The 24,523-nt window shown below is 44.6% G+C and overlaps 2 protein-coding genes across 2 annotated transcripts in view; one reads left to right on the top strand and one right to left on the bottom strand.

The window, feature by feature from the left end:
• FSIP1 (fibrous sheath interacting protein 1) overlaps nucleotides 1–3,878 on the top strand; it is a 206,603-nt gene extending 202,725 nt beyond the window's left edge. Inside the window, exon 12 of the mRNA XM_068535378.1 lies at nucleotides 3,796–3,878. Coding sequence (XP_068391479.1) covers nucleotides 3,796–3,842 — 47 coding nt within the window. The 3' untranslated portion in view covers nucleotides 3,843–3,878. The remainder of the gene's footprint in view (nucleotides 1–3,795) is intronic.
• A 3,108-nt stretch (nucleotides 3,879–6,986) lies between these two features.
• Nucleotides 6,987–23,760, bottom strand: THBS1 (thrombospondin 1). Its single transcript, XM_068549139.1, has 22 exons — nucleotides 23,583–23,760; nucleotides 22,914–23,009; nucleotides 22,079–22,638; nucleotides 21,093–21,168; nucleotides 20,604–20,803; nucleotides 20,368–20,490; nucleotides 18,909–19,002; nucleotides 17,279–17,452; nucleotides 16,795–16,971; nucleotides 16,317–16,490; nucleotides 15,952–16,079; nucleotides 15,693–15,845; nucleotides 15,032–15,250; nucleotides 14,434–14,541; nucleotides 13,730–13,889; nucleotides 13,468–13,586; nucleotides 11,618–11,852; nucleotides 11,201–11,428; nucleotides 10,761–11,032; nucleotides 10,253–10,350; nucleotides 10,010–10,149; nucleotides 6,987–9,092 (listed from the first exon to the last, which is right to left on the bottom strand). Exons 2-22 carry the CDS (start codon nucleotides 22,978–22,980, stop codon nucleotides 9,085–9,087), a joined length of 3,513 nt encoding a protein of 1,170 aa, XP_068405240.1. The 5' UTR covers nucleotides 22,981–23,009; nucleotides 23,583–23,760; the 3' UTR covers nucleotides 6,987–9,084.
• Between the last annotated feature and the right edge of the window lie 763 nt (nucleotides 23,761–24,523).

Raw genomic sequence — 24,523 nt, 5'->3', positions numbered from 1 at the left:
TCAGAGTCCCTGATATGGAGTGTTCAGTCTGTCAAATGAATGCAAGCCACAAGATTTTGCTGTGCATATTTGAGAAATATGGCGTTCAGTTTAGATGTAAGAAAGCTACATCCTGTTGGGGTCCTCAGATGGAACCAGTTCTAAACGGTGACAACTTTACAATCTAAATATATTTCATGTTGAAATTCTGCCCATCAAAGGATCTGATCGTAACTTGCTCAGTGAAGCATGGCTGCAGGTGGACTGACTTTTGGGAAGATGTTACAGTTTGAAGGAGGTGTGTGTTAGTGTGTATCAGTACTCATACCACCTGAACAGTTTGAAGGGGACTAGATTGTTTTGAGAAAGATTTCATTATTGTACTATAGTCTTACTGGTTTGCAGTGGAGCCGTGAGATTCTGAAAATACTACTACTACTAGCTGACTTTTTTCTTTTCCACTAAAAAATATTTTGTCCTGTTCTCAGGGAAATGTTTAACTCATCATTGCTTTGATGGAGTTCTCTTTCTCTCAGTGTGTGCCTTCAGGCCTCCTAGTTATTATTTGTTAGATTACTTTTCCAGGGCTACTGATTGCTTCTCAGATGCTCTTAGTAACTTAATCAACCCTCCAAAGTTTCTTTGATCAAAATATCAGAGCTGCCATGTTAGAAATTCCCAGGGCTAATTCTTGTTTTATATAAGACCTTAGTATCTAGTAAATTTATATCTGATGAATTTATCTTTTCAAGTTACTTTCATCTAATTTTCTTTAATTCAGTTCTTCAGGTAGACTTTTCATATAAATATTTGCCCCTGATTATTTTCTCTACTATAAAATATCACTTTCTCTAACTGTTTTGTTTAGTAGTATAAAATGAACAATGGCATGTTGGAGAGTTTTGATGTTTAACTGTAATGAACTTACCACTTTATCAGGTATTGGGAACTTCTGATTCCATTGCTTCATTCAAATTGAGTAAAATGAAAAAATGCAAAAGTTACTGAAGATCATTACTGTAGACTAGATCTATGGACCAGCGGTATTGGCATCACCTGGGAGCTTGTTAGAGCTGCAGAGTCCCAGACCTACTGTATCAGAGTCTGCATGTTAACAGGATGCCCCCAGCAGGTGATTTGTATGCACAGTAAAGTGTGAGAAGATATGAATTAGATGGTTTGCTAGTCACTCTATTTTAGGATTATAAAAAATACCAGCATATGTGGTGGTGGTGAAAATAATGTCAGAAAGTATCTTCTTTCCCATCTGCTCAATCCCTGCTTTATCTTCTTGAATTTCATTTTAATGAAGGTCACTACCTTTTCTAGATTGTCTTCTTATCTCCCCAACCATCCCTGTTGTCCTTCTTGTGGGTAACCTTCCTGTTAGGCACCGAGAACAAGCATGTCCTAGCTTAAGTTCTCTACTCTTTCATGGTTAGTATTTTATTTGGAGACGCACTTAGCCAGTATGGGATCATCTATGCTTTGTGTACTTTTGATTTTCAGACCTCTCTCCTTGGCATCTGCCTCAGGTCCGCCTGGCATGTTAAGCTTTACTGAGTCCATCCCTTACACCACGCTTCTTACCTCTGACTGCACATTAGATTCATCTGGTGAGATTTAAAAACAGGTTAATACCTCGGTTTCATTCCAGAATTAAATTGATTTCTAGGGGTTGGCTCTGAGCATCTGTATTTTTTAAAGTCAGTTCTGAGGATGGGGTCTGGGTGATTCTGTTGTGTAGCTATGATTAAAACCACTGCTCCAGGGCTCCATCATATTCATTCATTAAGGATGCTGTTCCTAGGTTATCAGGTGAGTAGGACATGATCACTGCTCTGAATTATTTCATAGGCTATTGATGAAGGCAGGAACTTAAGCAGATAATCGCAGCATAGTGGGACAAGTAGAATATAAGAGCTTCCTGACAAAGTATTTGACAACACTAGAGGGAATGATGAACACTGGAGAGATGGGGAGGTGGCATTTGAATTGAGCCTCCAAGGATGAGTGGTCATTTACTGGGTGGGCAAGAGGGAAAACACTCCAGATAGAAGGACTAGCACTTATGAAGGCGTGGGGCTGTGGTCTTATCATTGCTCATCACATGTGTGGGCTACTGAGGTGCACTTCTCATCCATCCCACCTTCCTCTGCGTCCTGTTTACTGTTTCCTCTCCACGCATTGACACTATCACTACATTTCTCACTTTACTCTCTGAAACTCCAAATCATTTACCCTTAATTATTAGGTTGATTTTTAAAATTACAGCTTTATTATCATCTATTTTAAATACCTGTGTTAGTTCCCTGTGGTTGCCGCAACAAATGATCACAACAGAAATTTATCATCTCTTAGTTGTGGAGGCCTGAAGTCTGAAATCAAGGTGTCAGCAAGGCCATACTCTGCTTGGAGGCTCTAGGGAAGGTTGCTTCCTTGCTTCTTCCACTTTCTCAGGCTGTTGACATTCTTTGGCTTCTTTGCTTTGTGACCACATCCCTCCAGTCTCTGACTCTGTCTTCACATTGCCTTCTTCTCTCTCTGCGTGTGTCTCACATTTCCCTCTGCTTTTCTCTTAAAAGGACATTTGTTAATGAATATAGGGCCCACCTGGATAATCCAGGATGATCTTATCACAAGATCCTTAATTAATTATGTCTGCAAAGACCCTTTTCCCAAGTAAGATAAGTTTCATAGGTACCAGGGATTAGGATGTGGACATAACCTTTCTGGGGCCACCGTTCAACGATACCATACAACTCAGTGGGTTTTAGTATATTCACAGAATTGTGCATCCATCACCACTATCAATTTCACAGCATTTTCCTTACCCCAGAGAAAAACACTTGCAGTCACTCCCCATTTTCTCCCAACCCCCCAGCCCTAGGTGATCACTAATCTACTTTATGACTCTATGAATTTGCCTAGTCTGGACACTTCATATAAATGGAATCATACAATATGTGGCCTTTTGTGTTTGGCTTCTTACTTAGTATAATGTTTTCAAGGTTCATCCATGTTGTAGCATGTATGAGTACTTTACTCTTTTATTGTTGAATAATATTCTTTTGTGTGGGTTTACCACATTTTCTTTATCCATTCATCAGTCGATGGACATCTGAGTTCTTCCTACTTTTTGGCTGTTATATGTATCTTGGTGCGCACGTTTTTAGGCGGATGTATGTTTTCATTTCTCTTGGGCACATACCTAGGAGTAGAATTGCTGGGTCTCTGGTTACCTTCTGAGAAACTGCCAGACTTTTCCCAAGCAGCTGCACCATTCACATTCCCACCAGCAGTGTGTGAGGGCTCCAGTTTCTCCTGATTCTATTTTATTGTCTTTTTTTTGGTGCTGTTGTCAGTTCTGCCTTTTCTGATAACATTCTCACTAAGAAGAATATTTCCATTCCATTTCTGTTAGAGTCACAATTTGTTTCTCACATTAAAGAAATGAAAGCTGATTAGTTTTTATCTACCCTAACTGTAATATTTACATTTACTTTTGGTTTCACCCTGCTTCCCAGAAACTTAGTACAAAGAAAAAAAAATTTATGCCTGTCTCCAAATCCATAACCATTTTAGCTCTCAAAACCCAAAAAACTCTCCCTCAGCTATAAGCTCAGTGAAGGCAGGCACCTTATCTCTCACTTTTTCTTGTAAATTTTGTATGCAGCTTGTGGTGAGCTGTCCAATATTAAATGAGAATGTGATTATTGTCTCATGTGTAAAAGGATTTAATGTTTTATAGGCTGATGGTTTTTCTTAATTATGCACAGATTTCTGACATACTTGGTTATTGTTTTTAATGTGCAGATGAACAGGAGACTGAAGATGCAACAGAAGAATGTAAAGAATCTTAAGCAAAGACTTGCTGGGGTGTGCTTTTAAGAAAGCTGGTAAATGAAGTTATATCACATTTTTTCCAAATTCTTTGAATTCAATGAATGCATTATAGAGACCATTCCTCAAATGATGATTTTAATGTTTGGATTCTCTCTTTCTGGATCACATTTCCTTGATATTTTTGAGACTCGTGGTATCATTGTTCAGTGTTTTTTCTTCATTGAAATTACTGGGAAAATTTTTTATTGCTAAATTTGCAACATCAGGGATACGTTATAGAAACCAACATTTTATGTATGTGTGCTACGTTAAAACTAGTTGAAATGCTATGATTGTTTCGTATTTGATTATATACGTTGCCACTTTATTGTGATTTAGACAGATTTGATCACCATGAATTGTAGTTTTGCCCCTGCTTTCCCTTCTTTCCTCCTCTCTAATGCCTGTTAAGTAAGTACAACTTGCCGTGGAGAGAAACGAATTTTCTCAACAAAGCAATGTTAGGCTATCCTTGCTGTCTTATTAGTAATGGTACTTTTCATAAGCAGAAGTTTGACTGAATTATTACATATATTATATTTAGTTATTTTCTTTCAGAGTTTGCCTTTTACAATGCAGCAAATAAAGATCAGCTACTTAAAAAAAAATAACCTGTGGTACTATTTTAAGAGAGAGGGTTTGTTAGTTACAAGTGAGTAGCCTGGATTCATGAGAACATTTTACGTCAACACGCCATATGATGAATTGGCATTAGAACTAGAAGTCCAATTTATTTCTGATTCTAAAAAAAAAATGAGCTATTGTGCAGCATTTAACGAAATTTGGAATAATGTATATGTAGCATTATTATTTTTCGCTCGAATGTTTTCATCTACTGATATTGGATAATATTAGTGATTGCTTATGTCAAATTTGCTTGACTTTTTAAAGTGAAGACTTCTATAGCTACTGTTTTCAGAAGAATTGATAGGCAATTTCTTTTTCTAGCCTTCTTTTTCAGTTTATATTAAAACAGCAGTGGTTCTTGATGAAGTTAATGTGCTACAGTGTAATTTGTCTTGATGCTAAGAGTTTTGCTGTGGGTTGCCAGCAGAGGTTAAAAGTCATGATTTTGGACTCTCATAGGAGTGACGTGTGTGTTGTAGGGTTTGGGTCAGAACAATCAGAGGAGAGAGGTGATATGGATGGGGATTTGCAGTGGTGATAGAGAGGAGCCATTTTTGCCCATAAGCCTTTCAGAGGAGTGGGGCTTTCTAAACCCATGTGCTTCTGGTGTTTGACCTGTATGTGTATGTGTGTGAGAGAGAGAAAGAGAGAGGGAGAGGGAGGGAGAGAGGGAGAGCGGGAAAGAGGGAGAGAAGGGGAGAGGGAGATAGATGTTGGAGAGAGAGCTTATGCCTTTATAAACTGTTCCTGCAAATGGTATTTGGGGCAGAGTGAACCTTTATGTTACAAGAGTTTAAGAGAAGGAAAGGAAAACAGAATGATCTTAAGTAGTGAATTTTACCATTAAAAGAGGTGACACCATTCCATAGCATGTCAACTGAAGGTACCTCTGATAAGAACTGGCAAGCTGAATTTGTATAATATATTCAACATGAAGGCTCCAGATAAAAAAAAAAAAAAAAGAAAGGTTGCCCTGATAAGGAAAGAAAATGTTATTAAAAAATAAGCTTTTATTTTAAGGTTCCTTTTAGACCTGAGTGTTTACCCCAGAACAAGCTAGAGAAGAAAAGATATAACAGAGCAAGAGCTAATTCATTTCAGGAATGAATTTAGGATCTTAAAATTTGAGGTTTTTCTACTTATGACTCCTCAAGAAAATTACTGGCATCACCTTTATTGTCAATTCCCAGAGGACCTAAAGTTTATTGCCGTTCTATCCAACTCTTTGAAACGCATGACAATAAAATAGAAGGAAAAAGCTATACCCTGATGGCATAATTTTAATTTTTAACAAATCCTGTATTTTAGTACAACCTGATACGAAGGTCAGTCTTGGGAGTGAATATGCAGCATGCCTGGGGAAAACCTCCTGTTCCCAGACACTTTTTTCTGTCCCATCTTGATATTTTGAGTTACTTTTGTTCTGTTACTTAAAAGTGAATTGGAATTCTCTCCCAAGACTTCACACGTTGAGCTGCTCTGAGAGTGAATGATGTCATGTTTCAAAGAATTCTTTCTTTCAAATCAGTTTTCCAAATTTTATAACCATTACCAACACCTTCTAGTTCCTGACTCTTCACCTGGATACCATAAAATGATTTGGCAATTTATACTTATATATGACTATGCTACCCTAGATAGATGTTTCTAGAATGAGAAAGATCAACAAGGGAAAAAGAGTCTATCTCACTCAGTCCTTTTTGTTTTAATGGATCTCAAAGCGAGACCTTTAACCTACTCATAAATTTTTTTATTCTACCTGTTCTTATTAAAACTAAAAATTGGCCAGTATTCTACATTCATGGTTAGCCCACCTGAAACTCAAGTTCTGCTTATTGTAAGGCATTGGGCTTCTCTTCACAAAATAATTTGATTTTTTATATGTATATATATTTTTAGGATTTCTTCCAAATTCGACCTGTCTCTGTAGTCATCTGTTTTTGACCGAAGTCAAAGTCGTTCTCCAAAAAGTGTTACCTGTAGAGTTTGACCCAACTATTCAAGGACAGTTCTTCCTCCATTAACGTTTCTAAAGCTTCTCCACAACGTGCAATGGTGTTGCCCACCCAGAGCCCTCATTCATGGCTCAGAAGATGTAGCTGTGAATTCTATGTGCTTCACTTCTGTTTTCCTTTTTCATTGTTTTTAGAAACAGAACTGGACTTTGAAAAGGATTCAGTAAATGACATTTAGTGACACTGGTAAAATATGAACTTGTATCCTTTTGGGTCCCACATCTTGGGGGGGACATTTCTCATTGCTGTGTTTTTAATATGACAGGTTAATTTGTTGTTTTGTTCTTCTAGTCCACAAATCCAGCAAATATGTCATCTAAGCAACTCAGTCTTCCTAAATCGTATAGGAAATATGAATGTTCCTGTTACTTACTGTGATTTCTTTTTGTATATACTCTATTGGTTTGAGGATGGAATTTACCCATACCTCATAACATAAAGCCAGAAAACAAATAAACATGGATACAGTAAGTATAAATATAAATTTCCATATGATTTATTGTTGTTCCTTGTACATAAGAAACAGTAATATACAACTTACACTGCTTTAGAATGTAAAATGGATAAAAATGTGTACAAAAAAAGCACATTCCTAGAAAAGTATTGGCAAATAGTAAAAACAGGGAGGAGGGTAACAAGCAAAAAACAAATCAACAAAACAAAAAGAAAAACAAACAATTCTTCAATTCAGTGTGCAAACATTTTATAAAAATAGAAATACTAACTCTACAGGCAGTATTTCCTGATAAATTATTTAAATAGCATATCTACACAATCTGAGATATCTATTCCAATGGCAATGAGAAAATAATTTATAAAAATAAAGCAATGGTATACAAGATGATAGAAAAACACAACTTTCAGAAAATGTATTTAACATTTCAATGCTATTTCCTTCTTGGGAATACTTTTCTGCGAAGAATTTTTATACTATGTACAACGTTGACTTTTTTTTTTTTTAGGTACTACAGTAGCTTTAAGTTTGTTAGACACTTAAACTCTTTTCTGCTTGATCCAAAAATTCTTTACTCAGTCACACAACAAATGAGGTAATATTTGTATACAAGTTTCACCTTTGTCATTTTTTTCTTTTGGAAAAAGGCAAAAATAATAAATGTAGATGCTTTTCATCTCCCTGGAAATAGGCACAAGGGATGGAGCAAAACAGTATTAAAGCCCTCCTGGCTTTCTTTGCAAACTAAAAACACTTGCAAATGGACAACCAAATAATTCCACTTGAAAAAATAAAGGAAAAAAGAAGAATCCCAAATCATTCAGTCTAAGCACAAAATGAAGAGCAGCTTGCCGGGCTGATTTCCTTGTGCCATTCCTATGAAAGTTTTGCTGATCAATCTCAACTACCAGCTCTCAAACACTTTCCATATGAAACCTAGATTCCAGGTAGAACAGAGTTAATAAATAATCTGTATTTACAATCTTACAGTCATGAAGACTTGTAGCAAAGATGATATGCTTATGCTTCTTCCTGTTCCATGAATAGTCTTTCAGACAGATCCTCCAGAATAAGTAAAAAATAAATATTTTACATTGTAAAATGTTTGTTTAAAAAAAAAAAAAAAAAAAAAACCCCACCAAACTACAGTCCAAAAGAGAAAATTGGAAAACTCCATGATATTCAGGAAAAAAGAGAAAAGGAATGTCTTAGTTGATAATTTTGTGCCTTTCTAACCATAAAAATACAAGCACGGCTACCTTTCCCTTGGGAGGTAGCCCAGTGCTAACTGAGATGGTAGGTTTTCTTATTTCCCTGCTACATCTGCACAAGCTACGTCTGGAATACAACTGACAGTTTCAATATAACCAGGCAGTGGCAGCCAGCACTGCCTTGTGCTGCTTTAGTTCTGACTCCCTGTTCTGGTTGCTACAGGTGATGTGTAAGGGGTGGAAATCCGGGAGGAAGTCCACAAGCCAGTCTTTTCCTTCCTTCCCTGCTTCTATTTAAGTGCCTATTTACGTGGGTCAATCAGCTAACATGGGTCAGCATCATGAAATCCATCAACAGTCTTTCCCCTGAAAATGATTTAGTACCGAAAATGTAACAGTCCCTCCATGTTTTCTTCATACAATCGTCTCTTGGGTATGCGCCCTCCCCTTAGGGCTTCGGCCCCGCGCCGCCCCCCCCCCCCCATTCCCGAGGGAGTAGGTCAGGGCTGGTTTTATTTGTCAACTCTAGCGAGTCCTCCCTTCCCTCACACGCCTGAAAACGCTTTGGAGTCCACTGCTCAGAGCTGGCCTCACAACCGCCCTCTGCCCTGACAAAAGCAGAGTGGGACAGGCACCTTCCAACCGAAGCAAGTGGATGCTTTTGCTTTTTCAAAAGCCAACCAAAGTCATTGTTTATATCCTTGGAAGATTCTTCTCATTCAGAGGCTGAGTCTGATCTGGAAAACTGCATTTTCTTGAGGCAAGTCACATGCTCTAAGAGTCCACACTGATGCAAGCAGAGAGCAAAGGCAGGCAGGGAGGAGTGATCCTGGGGGTTTTCTTAAGCCCATGGTTCCAGAAGGTGCAATACCAGCAATGGTTATGATCAGGCTTTTCATCAACAGTTTGATGATTAGGAATCTGTTAAGTAAATAGACAAACACGTAAGTACATAAACAAACTAATTCATCAAGGCATTGTCATCTTAATATCCCTTAATACATTAACAACCTAGGCATAGCTCTACTTTTATAATGTCAAAAGCATATTTTAAGATTGTCAGCTTATAAAATTACACGTTAGTGTGTTGGAACATGGTTGCTAGGAGATTGACACTGCATAACCTTCTAGAACTTATGCTGTGCTTTCTAAGTCTTTCAGTGTTAAAACTCTAGGGAGTTTTATTTTAAAACTTCAAAGATCACACCATAATTTAAATATTAAGTAACAGCAACCATATTTTTTTACTGTGCTTCATCTTGTTGGCTCCAAGCCTTGGCCCAGTAAACGTTTATTAAGCACCTGTTTTGTAGGAGACCCAATGCTAGACTCGGTGAGAGCTTAAGTAACCACTAAATGAAAAAGAATGGAGAAAAAGAGAGCAAAGGTTAGTAGTGAAAATTAATTTAACATGCCATTATGAAGGCAATACTCCTTTCCCTTCCTTTCCAAGAGGGAAAGGTTCTGAAAGACAACCTGGGCCATAATGGCATGAATAAAACTAAGTGGTGTGCAAGACATGGAAATGTAAAATTTAAAAAATTTGTAGGTATTATTGCTGGGGTCTGAACTGTACAGGAGCTTGTCTGCAGTTTACTTTGTGCTGGCTATGAAGAGGACAGAGATTGCTAAATTAAAATGGTTCACAAGGACTCAGGACTTCATAAGCCGCAGTTCATAGGCACTATTTCATTTTTTATCATACGCCTTCAACAGCAAAATATAAATAACCCTTTCTCTAAAATAGCCTTTAAATCAGCCTCTCCCATGATTGGCATTCTTGGTATTGGTCTGAACTAGGGATGTCAACTGTATATTCACTGTCATTTTGCTCCTACCTCTGCATTCATATTTCAGGTCAGAGAAGAACACCATTTCTTGAGAGAAGACGAACAACCCTAGCCTACCGCCAGCATAGGTTTTGTCATAGATGGGTCCTGAGTCGGCCATGATTTTCTTCCCTTCATACATCACCACTCTGCAGGAAAAAGGAAGTCGCGTTAGTGACACCCTTGCTTTTTGGTCCTCTCCTCCTCGCCCGTCAGTGTGACTTAAGTGAAATTTAATCAGAGCAATCTTACCTAATGAAACCCGTCTTTGGCCTGTGGCTCAGACGCCATCTGTAGGCGGTGAAATCTTTCCAGCCTATGTGACGAGGGTCATGCCACAGCGTGCGTACCTGGAGGAAAAGGAAACGAAAAGGTTGAAACAGCCTCATTATGAGATTTATATTTCATTCCATGAGAAACGGTGCTTGAAAGGTACAGAGTTAACCCAAATTAGAGGGCTGCAATGTAGGATTTTTTTCCGAAGGCCTTTTTCATTAGATGTGTAGCCTTGAATGTACATATAAAGCAGAGAGAAGAGAAACTTTAATTTGTTTGTTAGAAGAGGCTAAAACTGCCTTTGGATTTGAAGTGGGCTCCCCTCTCAGACCCTAGGATGTTTTTTCAAAGCAGAACTTAACGCTGCAGTTGGTGATGCGGGGAACGTGATATCTAAGATTCCCTGTTGGGAGGCTTGGCCAAGGCACAGCATCCCTTGTGCTGGTCTAGCACCTCTCCCCCTTCTGCAGGGTGTTGTTCTCACCTGGCCGGGGGTGTTTCCTGTGTGCCACAGGGCATTCCGCAGGTGCTCGCCAGGCCCCGTGGTGGAGTTCACGACCTTCACAGAAAGGCCGGAGTATCCCTGAGCTCTTGTGGGGTTGGTGTCCCAGTAGGACTGGGTGACTTGCTTCCACATCACAACGTAGAAGCGGCTGCTGGACTGATAGCCAAAGACAAATCCGGCATAATCATCATCCCTCTCGGTGTTGATGAAGAAGGTGCCACTGAAGTCCACAGCGTTAAACTCATCATAACCTGCAAGAGGAGGCCAGACCCAGGTTAAAACCTCCAGCCTTCAGGAGGTTCTCTGTTACATTCCTAGGCGTTTTTAGCACCCATGGGGACACACACAACTGCCAGCTTTTACATTTGCTTCTTTCCCCTCTATGCATTGGCCTTTCGTTAGAAGAACTCACTACTCACCTACAGCAAGTCCAGGATCACAGTTGACAGTCTGGACGAGTTCTTTACCCTGATGGCGTACAACCCAGTTAGGGTCATTTTGGGATGTCCCTTTGGGATCTAGGGGAATCATTTGGAATCGGCGGAAATCGGTCTCACTGATATCAACGTTTTCGGGACAGATGTCATCGATGTCTGGCACGTTGTCCTGGTCAAAATCATCTTTGCAAGCATCACCTCGACCATCACCTGAGGCCAAGAAAGCAAGAGTTCAGTGAAATTCTGAAATAACCGTGACCGGTGCCAGAAATTCACTGTCTTGTCAAAGCTGGCATTTGTTCTCTTCAGCCTTAAATGCATTCAGCTTTGTTTTTATTTCCTGAATCCAGACAGCCATGGTTTCAGTGACTCTCTTTAAAAGTGGCTCCAGTGACTCACCGTCAGAATCCTTCTGGTCAGGATTGGGCACGAGCCTGCAGTTGTCCCTGTCATCAGGAATGCCGTCATTGTCGTCGTCATGGTCGCAGGCATCGCCCTTGCCGTCCTTGTCATGGTCGGCCTGGTTGGCGTTGGGCACGTAGGGACAGTTGTCCAGGTTGTTCTGGTGGCCGTCTTCATCGATGTCCTGATTGTTGTCACAGGTGTCTCCAATGTGGTCCGAGTCAGAGTCGAGCTGAAAGAGACAGAAACAGAGGGTCAACTGGAGTATGAATCATTGATGCTAAAGAGAACTTATGGAAGATTCTCTAGTGTTTGATTCGGCCAGTGAGGTTTGAAGTCTATATGCCACTGCCAAAAGCTAGTCATATTAACAGATTTTAAATGTTTTTCTTCTTGACTCTTGTTTTCATATGACAGTTTTAATAGGGATATTTGTTTTTTTTTTGTTTAAATAGAAAACTGTCTAAATAAAATTAAATAGAAAGCATTATCTAATCCCCAAGGATGGAATGCCATGTTAACTGCTTATATTTTAATGATAAATGAAATTCTTTGGGTACAATTTGTTATTTTCCATTTAAGTTTTCAATTAGGAAATTGTTGACACGTCAGTGTCTACTCTAGGTCATTAAATCGTGGCAACATGGCACTGCTTTTTATACATACTGGGTAATCCATATGGTGGGATCAATTATTTTCTTCTTTTTTAGGTATTTGGTTTTATATCTCTAGTCCATAATGGTTGTCAACTGTTGGCTCAGGTAGTCAGAATTCTAAATTTTTTCAAAACTGTATTTCTCAGAGTACTTTTTTACATTATCCAGTGTATATGGGATGCCTAGGGATTATTTATACACAAGTTGAAATTTTTCTTGCCAGTATTTATGCTCTTTGCCATTAAGATTTTTACATGATTCATTAATTGTTATAAACTTATTATCTGAAGAACCAAAAACTCATCCAGGGAGGTTAAACGGCATTGAGGTTTAATTTATAGTAAGATCCAAACTCAAAATAGATGACCCTCAATGCCATTTGATCAGGAAAGCTATCCCAGATCATTCATGCTTTCCCATTGTGGCCCCAAAGAGATTCATCCTGTTGCTTTTTGTTTTATAGGAGCTCAAACGAACAAACATTAGGAGCTCAGCTGGACTTCTCATTTCTTGAATCTTTTAAAAATACTCCCATTTTTCAAAAGCTGGTTTCTATGTTTTCAGAACAATGCCTTAACTTTCGCAGCTAGAAAATAATGATGAGCAATTACACAAGAAAAGAAACAAGAAAAGGAACTTGTTCTGGCTGATGTCTATTTGCAGCACTCCCTAGCAGTGCTACAGAGAATTATCTGCTTGCAATGCCAAACACTTGAAGAATGACAAAGAAACAGGGATTTCTCCAGTTTTGGGGAATTATTTTTAGTTTGAATTTCTTGCAGCCAGATTATATCATTAGCCATGAAAATGGTTGTGTATTGTGCTTAGGGATATTTTCTTCCATCTCTTAGTTTCAAATATGATTAATATTCCCGTAGAGTCGTCAGTCACAGATTTCTGCTTTGTATGATTTATCTTAACAATGGTAGATCCTGCTGAGCAAGTCACGTGGACCTTCTTGTAGAAGACAGGATTGACATTACAAGACTGTCACACTAAAGACCTATGAGACTCTGCGGGGAACTCATGTCAGGCAAACTGTTCACATGAAAATATTACAATTGGCTATGAGAGCACTGAGAGCCATGGTAATGGAAGTGTTTGAACTCTATTTAACTCCTCTATTTTTTAGAGGCCTAGAAAGGGATATTCTAACACTTTACTGAAAGATTCTGAGAGGAATCCACCAACCTGATCTGGATTGTGTTCCAGGGGGCAGTTGTCACACTGATCTCCAACCCCATCCATGTCAGTGTCTCTCTGGTCCACATTGTAGACATACTGGCAGTTGTCCCGTTCATTGAGGATACCTGCAGAGAACAGGAGACAGGTGAGAGCTGGAATCTCCAGCCTCAGCTGTTTCAACCAAATCGCACACTAACAGCCAGGGCTGCTCAAGGTTGAGAGCTAAGTGAGAGACACTCGGGCCCGCTGGAGTCAGGGAGCGCCTTACCGTCCCCATCAATGTCTGCCGCGCAGGCGTCTCCTTCCCCGTTGTTGTCCGTGTCAGCCTGGTCTGGGTTGTGGTTGTAGGGGCAGTTGTCACAGCGGTCTCCCACGTCGTCTCTGTCATAGTCGTACTGGGCTGGGTTGTAATGGAACGGACAGTTGTCCTGCAAAGAGAAGAAGCGGAGCATTTTACAACATGGTCCATGAAGCCAGCCTCAAACCACATGCAGAATATTTATAAAACTGTGAAAATCTGCAACAATTATTTTCTATTTAGTGGATATACTAACTGAGTCCTCTGTAAAATGGTCACTGCAAAAGTTAAAAGCCAGGACATAATGAATGAAAAATGAATTCCTGTTGGTTACGAGTCAGTGAGATGTAAATAGAAACTCAACATCACTGCTCTCAGTGCGCTCAAAGAAAATCTCAATGTGACTTAGAGAAGACATTTGAAACCAATCTGGGGAGCAAAGTGTCATTTCTTCACATATTGTAACCTCTTGCTCCAACTCGGGGGAGGGAAGGTTGTGATGAAAAACAAAACCCTCATTTAAACATTCTCTTGGCAAGATCTATGTCCTCAAACTACTGAAACAACAAATAACTTCTGATGATCCTAGATATCAGTAATTTCATTGAATCTTAAGGTGTTACAGGCTGTTGCTGAATACAAAAGCTGAAAGAGGAGTGGAAAACGTTTTTTACCCTGTCATCTGGAATTTTATCATTGTCATCATCATCGTCACAGGCATCGCCGATTCCGTCCTTGTCATAGTCTTCCTGCCCTGAGTTGGGAAGGTTGGGGCAGTTATCCTGGAAAGAGAAGACACGTTACAGCTGCAGTTTGCATGCCTTTTGCTCAGCTCAGCTGAATGCTGCTCTGTGACAGCATGTATTTTTAATGGGAAGACAAAAAAAAACTTTTCTTGGGGGATATATATATATACACACATACACACATATATATACACACACACATATATATGTATAAATAACAATTTGTATAAACGCTCTAGACTTTGTACATGCTGGGAACACAGCCATGCCTTGCTGGTACTTGGTAGAGAAGTGAATATTTTTTTGGACAACATAATCGACTGTGGAACACAACTGCCCATAGGGCCTGCTGCCCCATTCATGTTCTTGGCACCAAGTGATTTAATATTCATAAGAATTAGGGCTGCTCTGCCTTTGGATGATTTAATCTTTCAGTTTCATTTTCAGACTTTTAAGCATTTAGAATTCCTCAGCCTGTCCCCTTGATAAGGGCTTTCTGGAGGTGGGCGAGGAAAGGGGGGGCTACCTTTTTGCAGTGGTAAGTTGCATTGGCCACGCACACCAGGTCCTCGTTGGGCCAGCCGTCCAGGTCTGTGTCTTCCCCACAGATGATGCCGTTGCCGGCGTAGCCGGGCTTGCACTCGCAGCGGTACATGGGGTCACTGTAGTGGCTCAGGTAGTTGCACTTGGCATTCTTGTTGCAGTCGTGTGTGCCGTCCGTGCAGGGGTTGCGGGGCTTGCACACCTGAGGGTACAACATCCTGACATTAAGGCAGAGCCTTCGAGAGTCCCCAGACACTGCAGAACCAAGAACCCAGATCCCCATCGTCTCTGAACAGACAGAGCTCCATGGGAAGAGTGTGGGTCCTCCCCATCCTCCCCTGGGGATGTCCAGGTTACAGGCTAACATGGCTCTATGTGCGTTTTCCTTGAAATTGCTCAGCACCTAGGCACTTAGAAGTCCATCCACTCACAACTTGTTCCAGAGCATTGTCAGATGTGATGGACCTGTTTTCCTTGCTGGAGGTGCGGTGGATCTTCTAGTCCCGTTTCTAAGGGCTAGGTTGTCCACTCACCCCCTTCCCTGGTTCTTGTGAAGGGTATAAGATGACGTTCCCCCCTTTCGTGGCTCTTTCGGTCAAGGACACCCCTCCTTCACTCCCGTCTACTAGTCCCCTCTGCTCTACCTGTTTGTTGGTGGTGGCATGTTCCACGCCCCGGCCGAAGGGCTGCGAGCCAGTGAAGCGTGGCGGGCAGGGCAGGCAGTTGTAGCCGGGGTCTGTGTTCTCACACCTGTGCTCTCCGTTGTGGTTGAAGCAGGCATCAGGGACTTCTTTGCACTATGGAAGAAACAGCAGTTTGCTTCGTGTTTAGAGAACACTGCCAAAGGAAATGACTAGGACAGGTGAGCTGCTTTCCTAGGTCTGGTAACTCCCAGCTTCTCACCTCATCAACATCTTTGCACTGGATGCCATTTCCGCTGTAGCCCGGGGGACAAGCACCACACTTCCAGCTGCCATCAGGGTAGCTGGTACACTTGACGTCAGCAAAGCAGGGATTGGACAGGCATCCATCTGAGACAAGAGAGACAGGCAAATGGTGGGTCTCAGCTGCTGCCCAGTAACTGCCATTCTGGACACTTAAACCAGGGTATAAAATATTGTAGGGTCTATACAACTGATAGCTTATTGAGATTATGCTGTCCATCTGGCATTTTAGAGTGATCAAATCACTCAGGACCATTCAAAGCTGAACCCCTGTGAATGCTGACCATGGCATTCAGTGGTTTTGTCCTGGGCTGCATGGCTTACCAATGGGACAGTCCTGCTTGTTGCAGATCTGGTTTTCGGTCACATCACCAACGCAGTCCTTGCCTCCAAACTGGGGTGCGGGGTTGTTGCAGAGCCGGCTACGTTTCTGCACCCCTCCTCCACAGGTGACGGAACAGATGTCCCACGGTGACCAGGGTCCCCAGCCTCCATTGACTGTAAAAAAAATGAACCACAGGCCAAAGTTAAGGCCGATTTTCAAACACCTTACCTTCACAGGAGACTCTCCTGAGTTTGTTCATGCTACCCTGACACATGGAAAGAATGTTCCGGAAGAGGGTGAGTCTGAAATTGTTCTTTCTGTTTTCCATTAAAAGAAGCTGCTGCGCTGTGCAAGACTGTGCTTCTATTTGTTTCTCTAGGAAGGAAACTTTCCCCGTCCATGACCCACCGAGCTGGAAGCAGCAGATGCCAGGCAGCCAGCTGGGCAGAGCTGCTGCCAGGCGATGCATGCACTTACTGGGGCAGGCGTCTTTCTGGCAGGCTTTGGTCTCCCGAGCTTCGCCCTCACATGGCTTCCCATTCATCTGGGGGCTGGGAGAGTTGCAGAGCCGGATCCTTGTGATCACACCGTCTCCACATGTTACAGAACAAGACGACCACGGGGACCAGTGGCTCCAGCCGCCATCCTGTTTAACTAAAGGACAAACCAGATGGTTATACGGTGCTTCCCATGAGCCAAGCCCTGTGCTAGTGCCTTTAAATGCATTATCTAAACAAAATCTTCAAACTAGCCCTATGAAGAACTATTCTTACCCCCGATTTGCAGATGAGGAAAGAGCCTCAGAGACGGTAAGTTGTGCTCAAGGGTGCACAGATAAGGGGGAGACTTGGGATTAGATCCAGAGGCTAGAACCTGTGCTCTTAACCTCTGTGTTATGGAGCTGCTGTTGGTGACAAGGACAGGTCAGTTCTCCACATCCCTAAGTGGCCAAAATACTTACATCTCTTGTCACACTCCTGAATGTGGCAGGTCCGTGTCTGCACGGAGGAGCCCTCGCATCTGTTGTTGAGGCTGTCGCAGGAGCGGCCGCGCTGCTGGATTCCGTTGCCACACGTCACAGAGCAAGAGGTCCACTCAGACCATGGGGACCAGCCATCGTCCGCAGAGTCGCTGGCTGCAGAGGACATGGGCGCATTTAGTGTGCAATCATTAAAATAAGCTATTCTTTAGACTGCTCTGCTCAGGACTTTCTTCTTCCCTTGCTAGAGGGTGACAAGCAATGTAGTTGTTAGGCCGGCGGCCAGGGGGTTTATGCCAGGTCATTCTGTGCACAGCCTCGGAGCGGTTGCATGCTTTGCCTGGGCTGGTACAGCTGCGCCTTTTCCCAGCGTGTGTTCCTATTCATCACTCCCTCTCTCCTCCTGTCTGCGTTTCAAATGAGTTTCCCTTTTCTGACTTAAGATATTTCGGTAGGCAGCTCCAGTCCCAGGCTTCCAAAAATACTTGAGTTTTAGGCAACTTATAGGAGTCACTTCTGCCTTTCAGGGGAGCCAGAGACCATGTGTTTGGCAGATGAACTTGAAGGCAGCGGAGCCGCTGTTGGCTGTGGCTCCAGCTCGGTCATGAGGTTAGTCAGTGTGTTGCTTCTCTCACCCTAGCATTTGGGACCTTTTCTGCACATATTTTCACAAGAGGAAAGTGCGTTTGTTTATCATCTGCCCTGGCACGATGACTACAGTCACGTCTAGCCGTATCTGACACGAGACAGAGAACTTGTTTTCTCTTGCCATCAGCTGGAAGCTTTCCTAGCAATCCCTGATTCAAGTTCAGGGCTCCGCCAGTCCCCAGCTGGCTTTGTTCCCTTTAACCCACACCTGAAGTGAATGCTGAACAGAAAGTGATATACAAATGATTATGACAGTGCTGGCATCACTAACATCTCTGGAGGGGACTGGGTATCCTGAGTTGTGATCAGTGTGTGTAGGTGCAGGGGGTGTGGGAGGTGTGGGTGTGAAGGGTGAGTGCTACTTACTCGTCTTATTTATCTTAGTTGTGATGAATCATTTTTATGACTTGTACCTACTATATTGTCTCAGCAAAGTGATTAATTCATACTGTCAACAAAAGCCAGGGATTGGATACCATGAAACAATACAGTGCCCTATTTCTTTTATGGCCCTGACACTCAAACTGCTGTTTTGTCTTAGGTCTCTTATGTCTGTATACAAGATGGGTAGAACTTTCAGGCCCAATTAAGTCCAATGCTCGCACCAAAGCCATCCATTGCTCTGGTGAGCGGATTTTTCTTGACTCTAGGCCATAAGGTCAAATTCTAAAAGCAGTCAACTTAGAGCTATCACCGCTACCGATTCCTCCCTTCTTTCCTCAAAGCATAGAATCATTCGCAATAAGCTCTACCAAGATTATTGCCTGTACTATGATCCAGGGGGGTAATCAAGTTTAGTCATAATGGCACTTTTGGCTCTCTGCAGCAGACAAGCCATCCGTTAACCAGATGTCGCAGCAAGAACCTGAATGAAAAACATCTGATGGAGATGGGGGTGGGGCTCAAGTACTATGTACAGTTGATCCAGTCGCTGAAGCATGATTATGCAGTTTTAAGAACTTACGCCAACACCGCGGGCAGCATTCTCCATCAGGAACTGTGGCATTGGAGCAGGGCATGATCGGGCAGGACACTTTTTTGCAGATGGTAACCGAGTTCTGCAGGGCAAGAGTGAGGGAGACATGGTTTACGAGGCATATTGCAAGCCGAAGTTTACATATTGAAACGTTTCCATTACAGGTTGAAACGTGGTCAGGGCTGTAAGTGCTCTAGTGGAATGATTTTAATAGAAGATCTGCCTCTGTCATGCTGCAGCCACCAGTACTGTAGAGACAGTTCTGGTGCCAGTTACTTGTCACTCCACCCCTTGGAGAGAGCTTTCCTAGTTGCCACTTAGTCACTTTCTCAGGCGCAGGACAGTGTGAAGAGTTTCTCCAGCGGGAACCACTGAACGTCCTGGGTCAGATCTATTACTCTGCATCTAAAAATCAAACTCATGAAACTCAGCCTAAACTCAGGACTTTAAAAGTTTTAAATTATATCTTTATGGGGAAAAGAAGATCAATGAGCATCGTTATTTTCTCATGTATAGATCTGGCTTTATATTATATTGGACAAGAATGGGAATTTAGTAAATTTGACTCCCAAATCCAGCAATCCGTGATTTGTATTTCAGCTTGACTTTGCTCAATGAGTCAGGTAAACCCCCTTCACTCCCCTGCCCCTGGCGTTGCAGGGTGGGCGGGGGGAGCCAGGAGGACATACACACTGCAGGCAGTGCCATCTGAGCTAAGTGGACAGTTCTGTCCTCACATGTTGGGCTAAGTGATTTGAACAGCAATCAGTACTGTATTAAAAGAATCTCCGTGTCATAGCTGAATACGAATTAGGGTCGGGGGGAAGAAAGTTCAACTAGGTTTTACTTAACCTGACATTCAACACTTAGTCCTTGAACTAAAGCAGGTAAGTTACTGAGATGTTTAAGTAGATATGTTGTTTTAGATACTTAGCCTGGGGTATCATTAAGACTTCGAAAAACTCTTGGGCATTTAAAGATTTTATAGATGTCATAACTGCATCTTAAGAAAAAGACACCACTTGGGTTATCAGGCCATGGAACATAAAAAGGGCCTGTGTGAGGGGCTTCCCTGGTGGCGCAGTGGTTGAGAATCTGCCTGCCAACGCAGGGGACACGGGTTCGAGCCCTGGTCTGGGAAGATCCCACATGCCGCGGAGCAGCTGGGCCCGTGAGCCACAATTACTGAGCCTGCGCGTCTGGAGCCTGTGCTCCGCACCAAGAGAGGCCGCGATAGTGAGAGGCCCGCGCACCGCGATGAAGAGTGGCCCCCGCTTGCCGCAACTAGAGAAAGCCCTTGCACAGAAACAAAGACCCAACACAGCCATAAATAAATAAATAAATTTTAAAAAAAAAAAAGGGCCCGTGTGGCTATCTGGACCTTTCCCCAGAGACTGTGGCTTCAGATGCACCATGAACTCGCATTTCAGTCTCCTGAGCCCCTTACCTGGCAGCGACACTCAGTGCAGCTGTCCACCGTCCACTCCTCATTATTCCTGTACTGGACTCCGTTGTGGTAGCAGAGCGGGGGCCTCCTCAGCTCATTGACCAGCTCTTTGTTCTCTTCAGTCTAAAAGGGGGAGAAAGGTCATTAGCGCCCAGCCTCACTTTCAGTCGCTCAGCATCATCGGCGGTGCACGTCCGAGGGCTCGTGCTAGCGGGCGGGGGGCGGAGGCTACTGACCACTTTGCGGATGCTGTCCTGCAGCGTGGTCACGATGGTGCGCAGGCCCCTGAGCTCCAGGACCATGCTGGACAGCTCGTCACAGGAGATGCCGCAGATGGCTTGCAGATCCTTTGTCTTGTGGCCAATGTAGTTGGTGCGGATGGCAGGGCTGGAACCGTTCACCACATTGTTGTCAAGGGTGAGAAGGACACTGGTAGCTGCCAAGGAACAGAGGAACACAATGGGGAAAGTTATAGAGGATCTTCAAGTAGAAGATCTCACCTGTCAGTCCCCAGGGTTCCTAGCCGTAAAAGACATTTCATTTTGGGTGAGGGATGCAGGAGGATGGGATGCGTGTGTGTGCTGTTGGAGGTCACCTTTATATACCTCTTAACTATGTTACCCGGGGTAATTTATGCACAACCACCATTGCATACGTTTCTCAACTCGTTTTGGGTGGAATTGCCCCAGTTTCCCTGTACGCCCTAAAAATAGAAGGATACTTACAGCTGGAGCAGCCTTTGTTCCTGAGGATGTCTTCTGGTGTGGTTCCAAAGACAAATCTCACATTCTGCAGCACGCCCTGTGGGCAGAGGACACACATTATTTGTAGACGCTTGGTGGGGGGCAGGGGTCAGTGGGTGGGGGGGGACTGTTTATGCTAGGAAAAGCACACAGTCGATGTTGTAGAAGTTTCAAAGAACTCCCTTTTAAGATCACCATGTCAAAATAACACACCAACGTGAACTGCCAAACAACTTCAAAAATCTTAACTGTATCTTGTGCCAAGTCTTCAGTGTTTTACAAAGAATTCAGTTATCAGCCTACTTGGAGACACAGGAAATGGAATCTGATACTGAGACCGGAGGATATAATGACACTCTCCAGTGTCAGAGAGTTAAATGTGGGAGTTTCAAAGCCACAGATGCAAAGATCTAGACGTTTAAGCATGGAAGAAGCTGCAGCAGCAAATAGCCACTATTTTAATCTTTTCTTTGAGACCGGTTACATCCCCCTGAGGAATCAAATAGCAAAGTGGTATTTATTCTGCTCATAAAAGTATCCACTTCACGCAATATTGTAATTGGTGGAACACATTTGAAATAAGTTATTTCCTTGAGAAGAGCATAAGGAATATTTAAGGTTTTGAACAGGCTGTTACAGGAAAACCATTTCTTGTTTCCTTGAGTGGTTTTCAAAGTCTGGTCCCCAGAACACCAGCGCCAACCTCACCCTGGAACTGGTTAGAGATGCAAATTATCAGGCCCCATCCCAGACCTATTGAATCTGAAACTCCAGGGGTGGGGTGCAGCAGTACGCATTGTAACAAGCCCTCCGGGTGAGTCTGATGCTCCCTAAAGTGTGAGAACCGCTGCTTTAATGCACAGGCAGTATTTCCTGTTCTAGAACCCCTGCCTCTCCTGTTATTGCCCTCCTGGCAGATCAGCTGCCTATCAGTCGACCCCACGGACCAGGAATTGAAGAGGCCTCACCTGGAAATTGTCATTGACACCTCCTTTGGCGATGCGGAGTCTGGCAATGCTGGCCAGGTCCCTGGTGAAGATGCTTTGGATGGGAACGTCCAGCTCAGCATTCTCCATCTTCTCACAGTCGATGTACAGCTGGGCCCTGTCCTCCTGCACAAACAGGGTGATGCTCTTCCACTGGCCGGTCGCCAGGAGTGCTTCTTCCACCGACACCACATGCTGCTTCCCCTGCACGGTCAGGCTCAGGTCCAGGGTGCCCGCCTTGCCATTGGAGACCACGCTGAAGACCTGGCCGGAGTGGTCTTTCCGCTCCACGGCCAGCAGCGTGCCCCGGGTCTTCTTCATTTGCCTCAGGGAGGCCAGGAGGAGGAAACCTTTCTCGGCCCGCACAGCATCCACTAGGTCTTGGAACTTGTCGTCAGGCACAGGGGGGATCAGGTTGGCATCCTCGATGCGGAAAGCTGGGCTGGAAGGGTCAGGACCCTTCACCAGTCGGCGCCCAGAACCCTTGCGGGCAGCCCCCGTGAGTTCAAAGATGTCGAACACGCTGTTGTCTCCCCCAGACTCTATTAGACAAGAGCAGGACACACGGTGAGCTCTCTGGGCTGGGCCTGGGGTGGGGCTCAGCTCTGGGGTGTGGGGCAGAGGGACAGGGTGAAAGCGCCTGACAGCCACCAAAAGAGCTGAATAAACACCAGGGTCACAGGGAACCTGCATCCCGACGTTTGGTCAGGGCTCGGGAGAAGCAGCTGGGAGAGGAGTGCATGGGAGGGAGGCACACCTGGGGTAACCGGACCTCCTCCTCTTCCCTCCCCCCTCAAAAGGTATTATACAGACTCACCTGGAATGCGGTTGGAGCCACACACATGCCACAGGAACAGGACACTGAGTCCCCAGGCCAGCCCCATGGTGGAGCTGTTTGTGCCCAGCAGGGAGCCTGCAGCAAGAAGCACAGAGCCCAGGGTCAGAGGCAGCCAAGCAGGGCGGGTGGGCAAAACCTGGCTGGGCTTGGGGCCGGGTCCCTGGGGATCCCCCTTTGGCTCCACGTTTGCGGGAATGAGGGGCAACAGTATTTACTTTGGAGAAGGCAGCAGGAAGAAAACGAGAGAGTTGAGGGGAGGAGATTGTGGGGCAAGACCAACAATCGGGGGGCGGGGTGCTTTTCTTAAGACGTTGAGGGTAAACAGCAGCATCAGGAGATACAGTTTGGGGGCCCAGGGAGGGCACGGGGGCAGTCTAAACTCTTTTCTAGAGGACTGATAGAAAGGTTTAGGGAAGAAGAGGAGAAGAAAATCTTGGGGTGTCCTGGCGAGTTGGTTTGTGAACCCCAGGGCTGGAGAGGATGGCTCTGGAGCCCTTCCACGAGAAGAGTCCCCCAGCGGCTGGGAGGGACAGGATGGGGAAAGCGGAAAGTATGAGATCCGGGGTCCCTGAGGCGCTGAAGCCTGGGAGCTCCAGGTGGATGGCCAGGGCAGCACTGGTCCTCGGCGGCCGCCCAGGGACTCCTTACCTGTGTGGACACGGGTGCAGCGGCCGGGACCGGCGACGAAGGCGCAGCGACGGGACCGAGCGCTGGAGAAGCGCGGGCAGGGCGGTACGCCCGGAGGCCGAGGGATCGGAGGTTGCGCGGGGAGAGCTCGCCTGGGTGGGCACTCGACTGCCGGCCCGAGTGCAGTGGCTGGCGAGGCGGAGGAGCCGCTAGCTTTTAAAGAGGCGCTCACATTCCTGGGGTTTCCTCTGGCCAATGGGAGGCCGCCGGGCAGGAAGCGGGAGGGGGGGCCAGTCTGGGTTCCTCTCTCCGCCCCCCGCTGCCTGGCGCACAACTTTCCAGCTAGAAGGGGAAAGGGGGCGGCGGGGGTCGGGCCGAGGAGCACTGGAACTTCTCAGAAAATTAGGTGCCCGCCCACGCGGCCTTGGCGCTCATGGGCTCAGCACTTTGGCTCTGGCGCCGCGCGGCCCCATGCGCTCTGGGCGCATCCCGAGCCGACGGGGCTCTGGACACCCACCCAAGACCCTTAGAGGGGCTTTCAGGCAAACCCGTTCCCTTGAATGCCTGCACGACGGCTGAAGGGTGGACACGAGCCCGTTTGTACGGGAAAAAATGAGCCCGACGGGGTAAATAGGACCATGAGGAAATCAGTTGTTGAAGGAATTCCCTCTTGGGTACTTGTTGACCCTCGTCCATCCATCCAGGCGGGGTGGGGACCGTGGGGCGCACTTCGCGCCGCGCTCCTGCCCTCGCCCCACGCCTGTCCTCCGCCTGACCCCGCCCCGCGAGGGACGTGAGTAAGGTGTCGCGCCGGCCAGCAGGGCGGCTACGGGGCTCGGCTTCCCACGGCGCGTCAGGGCATCCTTTCTGCAGCTGCCGGCCCCGGAGTCCCCCGGGCAAGTCCGTTCTCCCAATTGCTGCGGCGCTTCCACGGCTGGCCGCTTGGGGGAGATATGCGAATT

The sequence above is a fragment of the Eschrichtius robustus genome, chromosome 1 (assembly GCF_028021215.1).
Source record: "Eschrichtius robustus isolate mEscRob2 chromosome 1, mEscRob2.pri, whole genome shotgun sequence".
Lineage (NCBI taxonomy): Eukaryota > Metazoa > Chordata > Mammalia > Artiodactyla > Eschrichtiidae > Eschrichtius > Eschrichtius robustus.
This window is presented reverse-complemented; position numbering and strand designations above follow the sequence as displayed.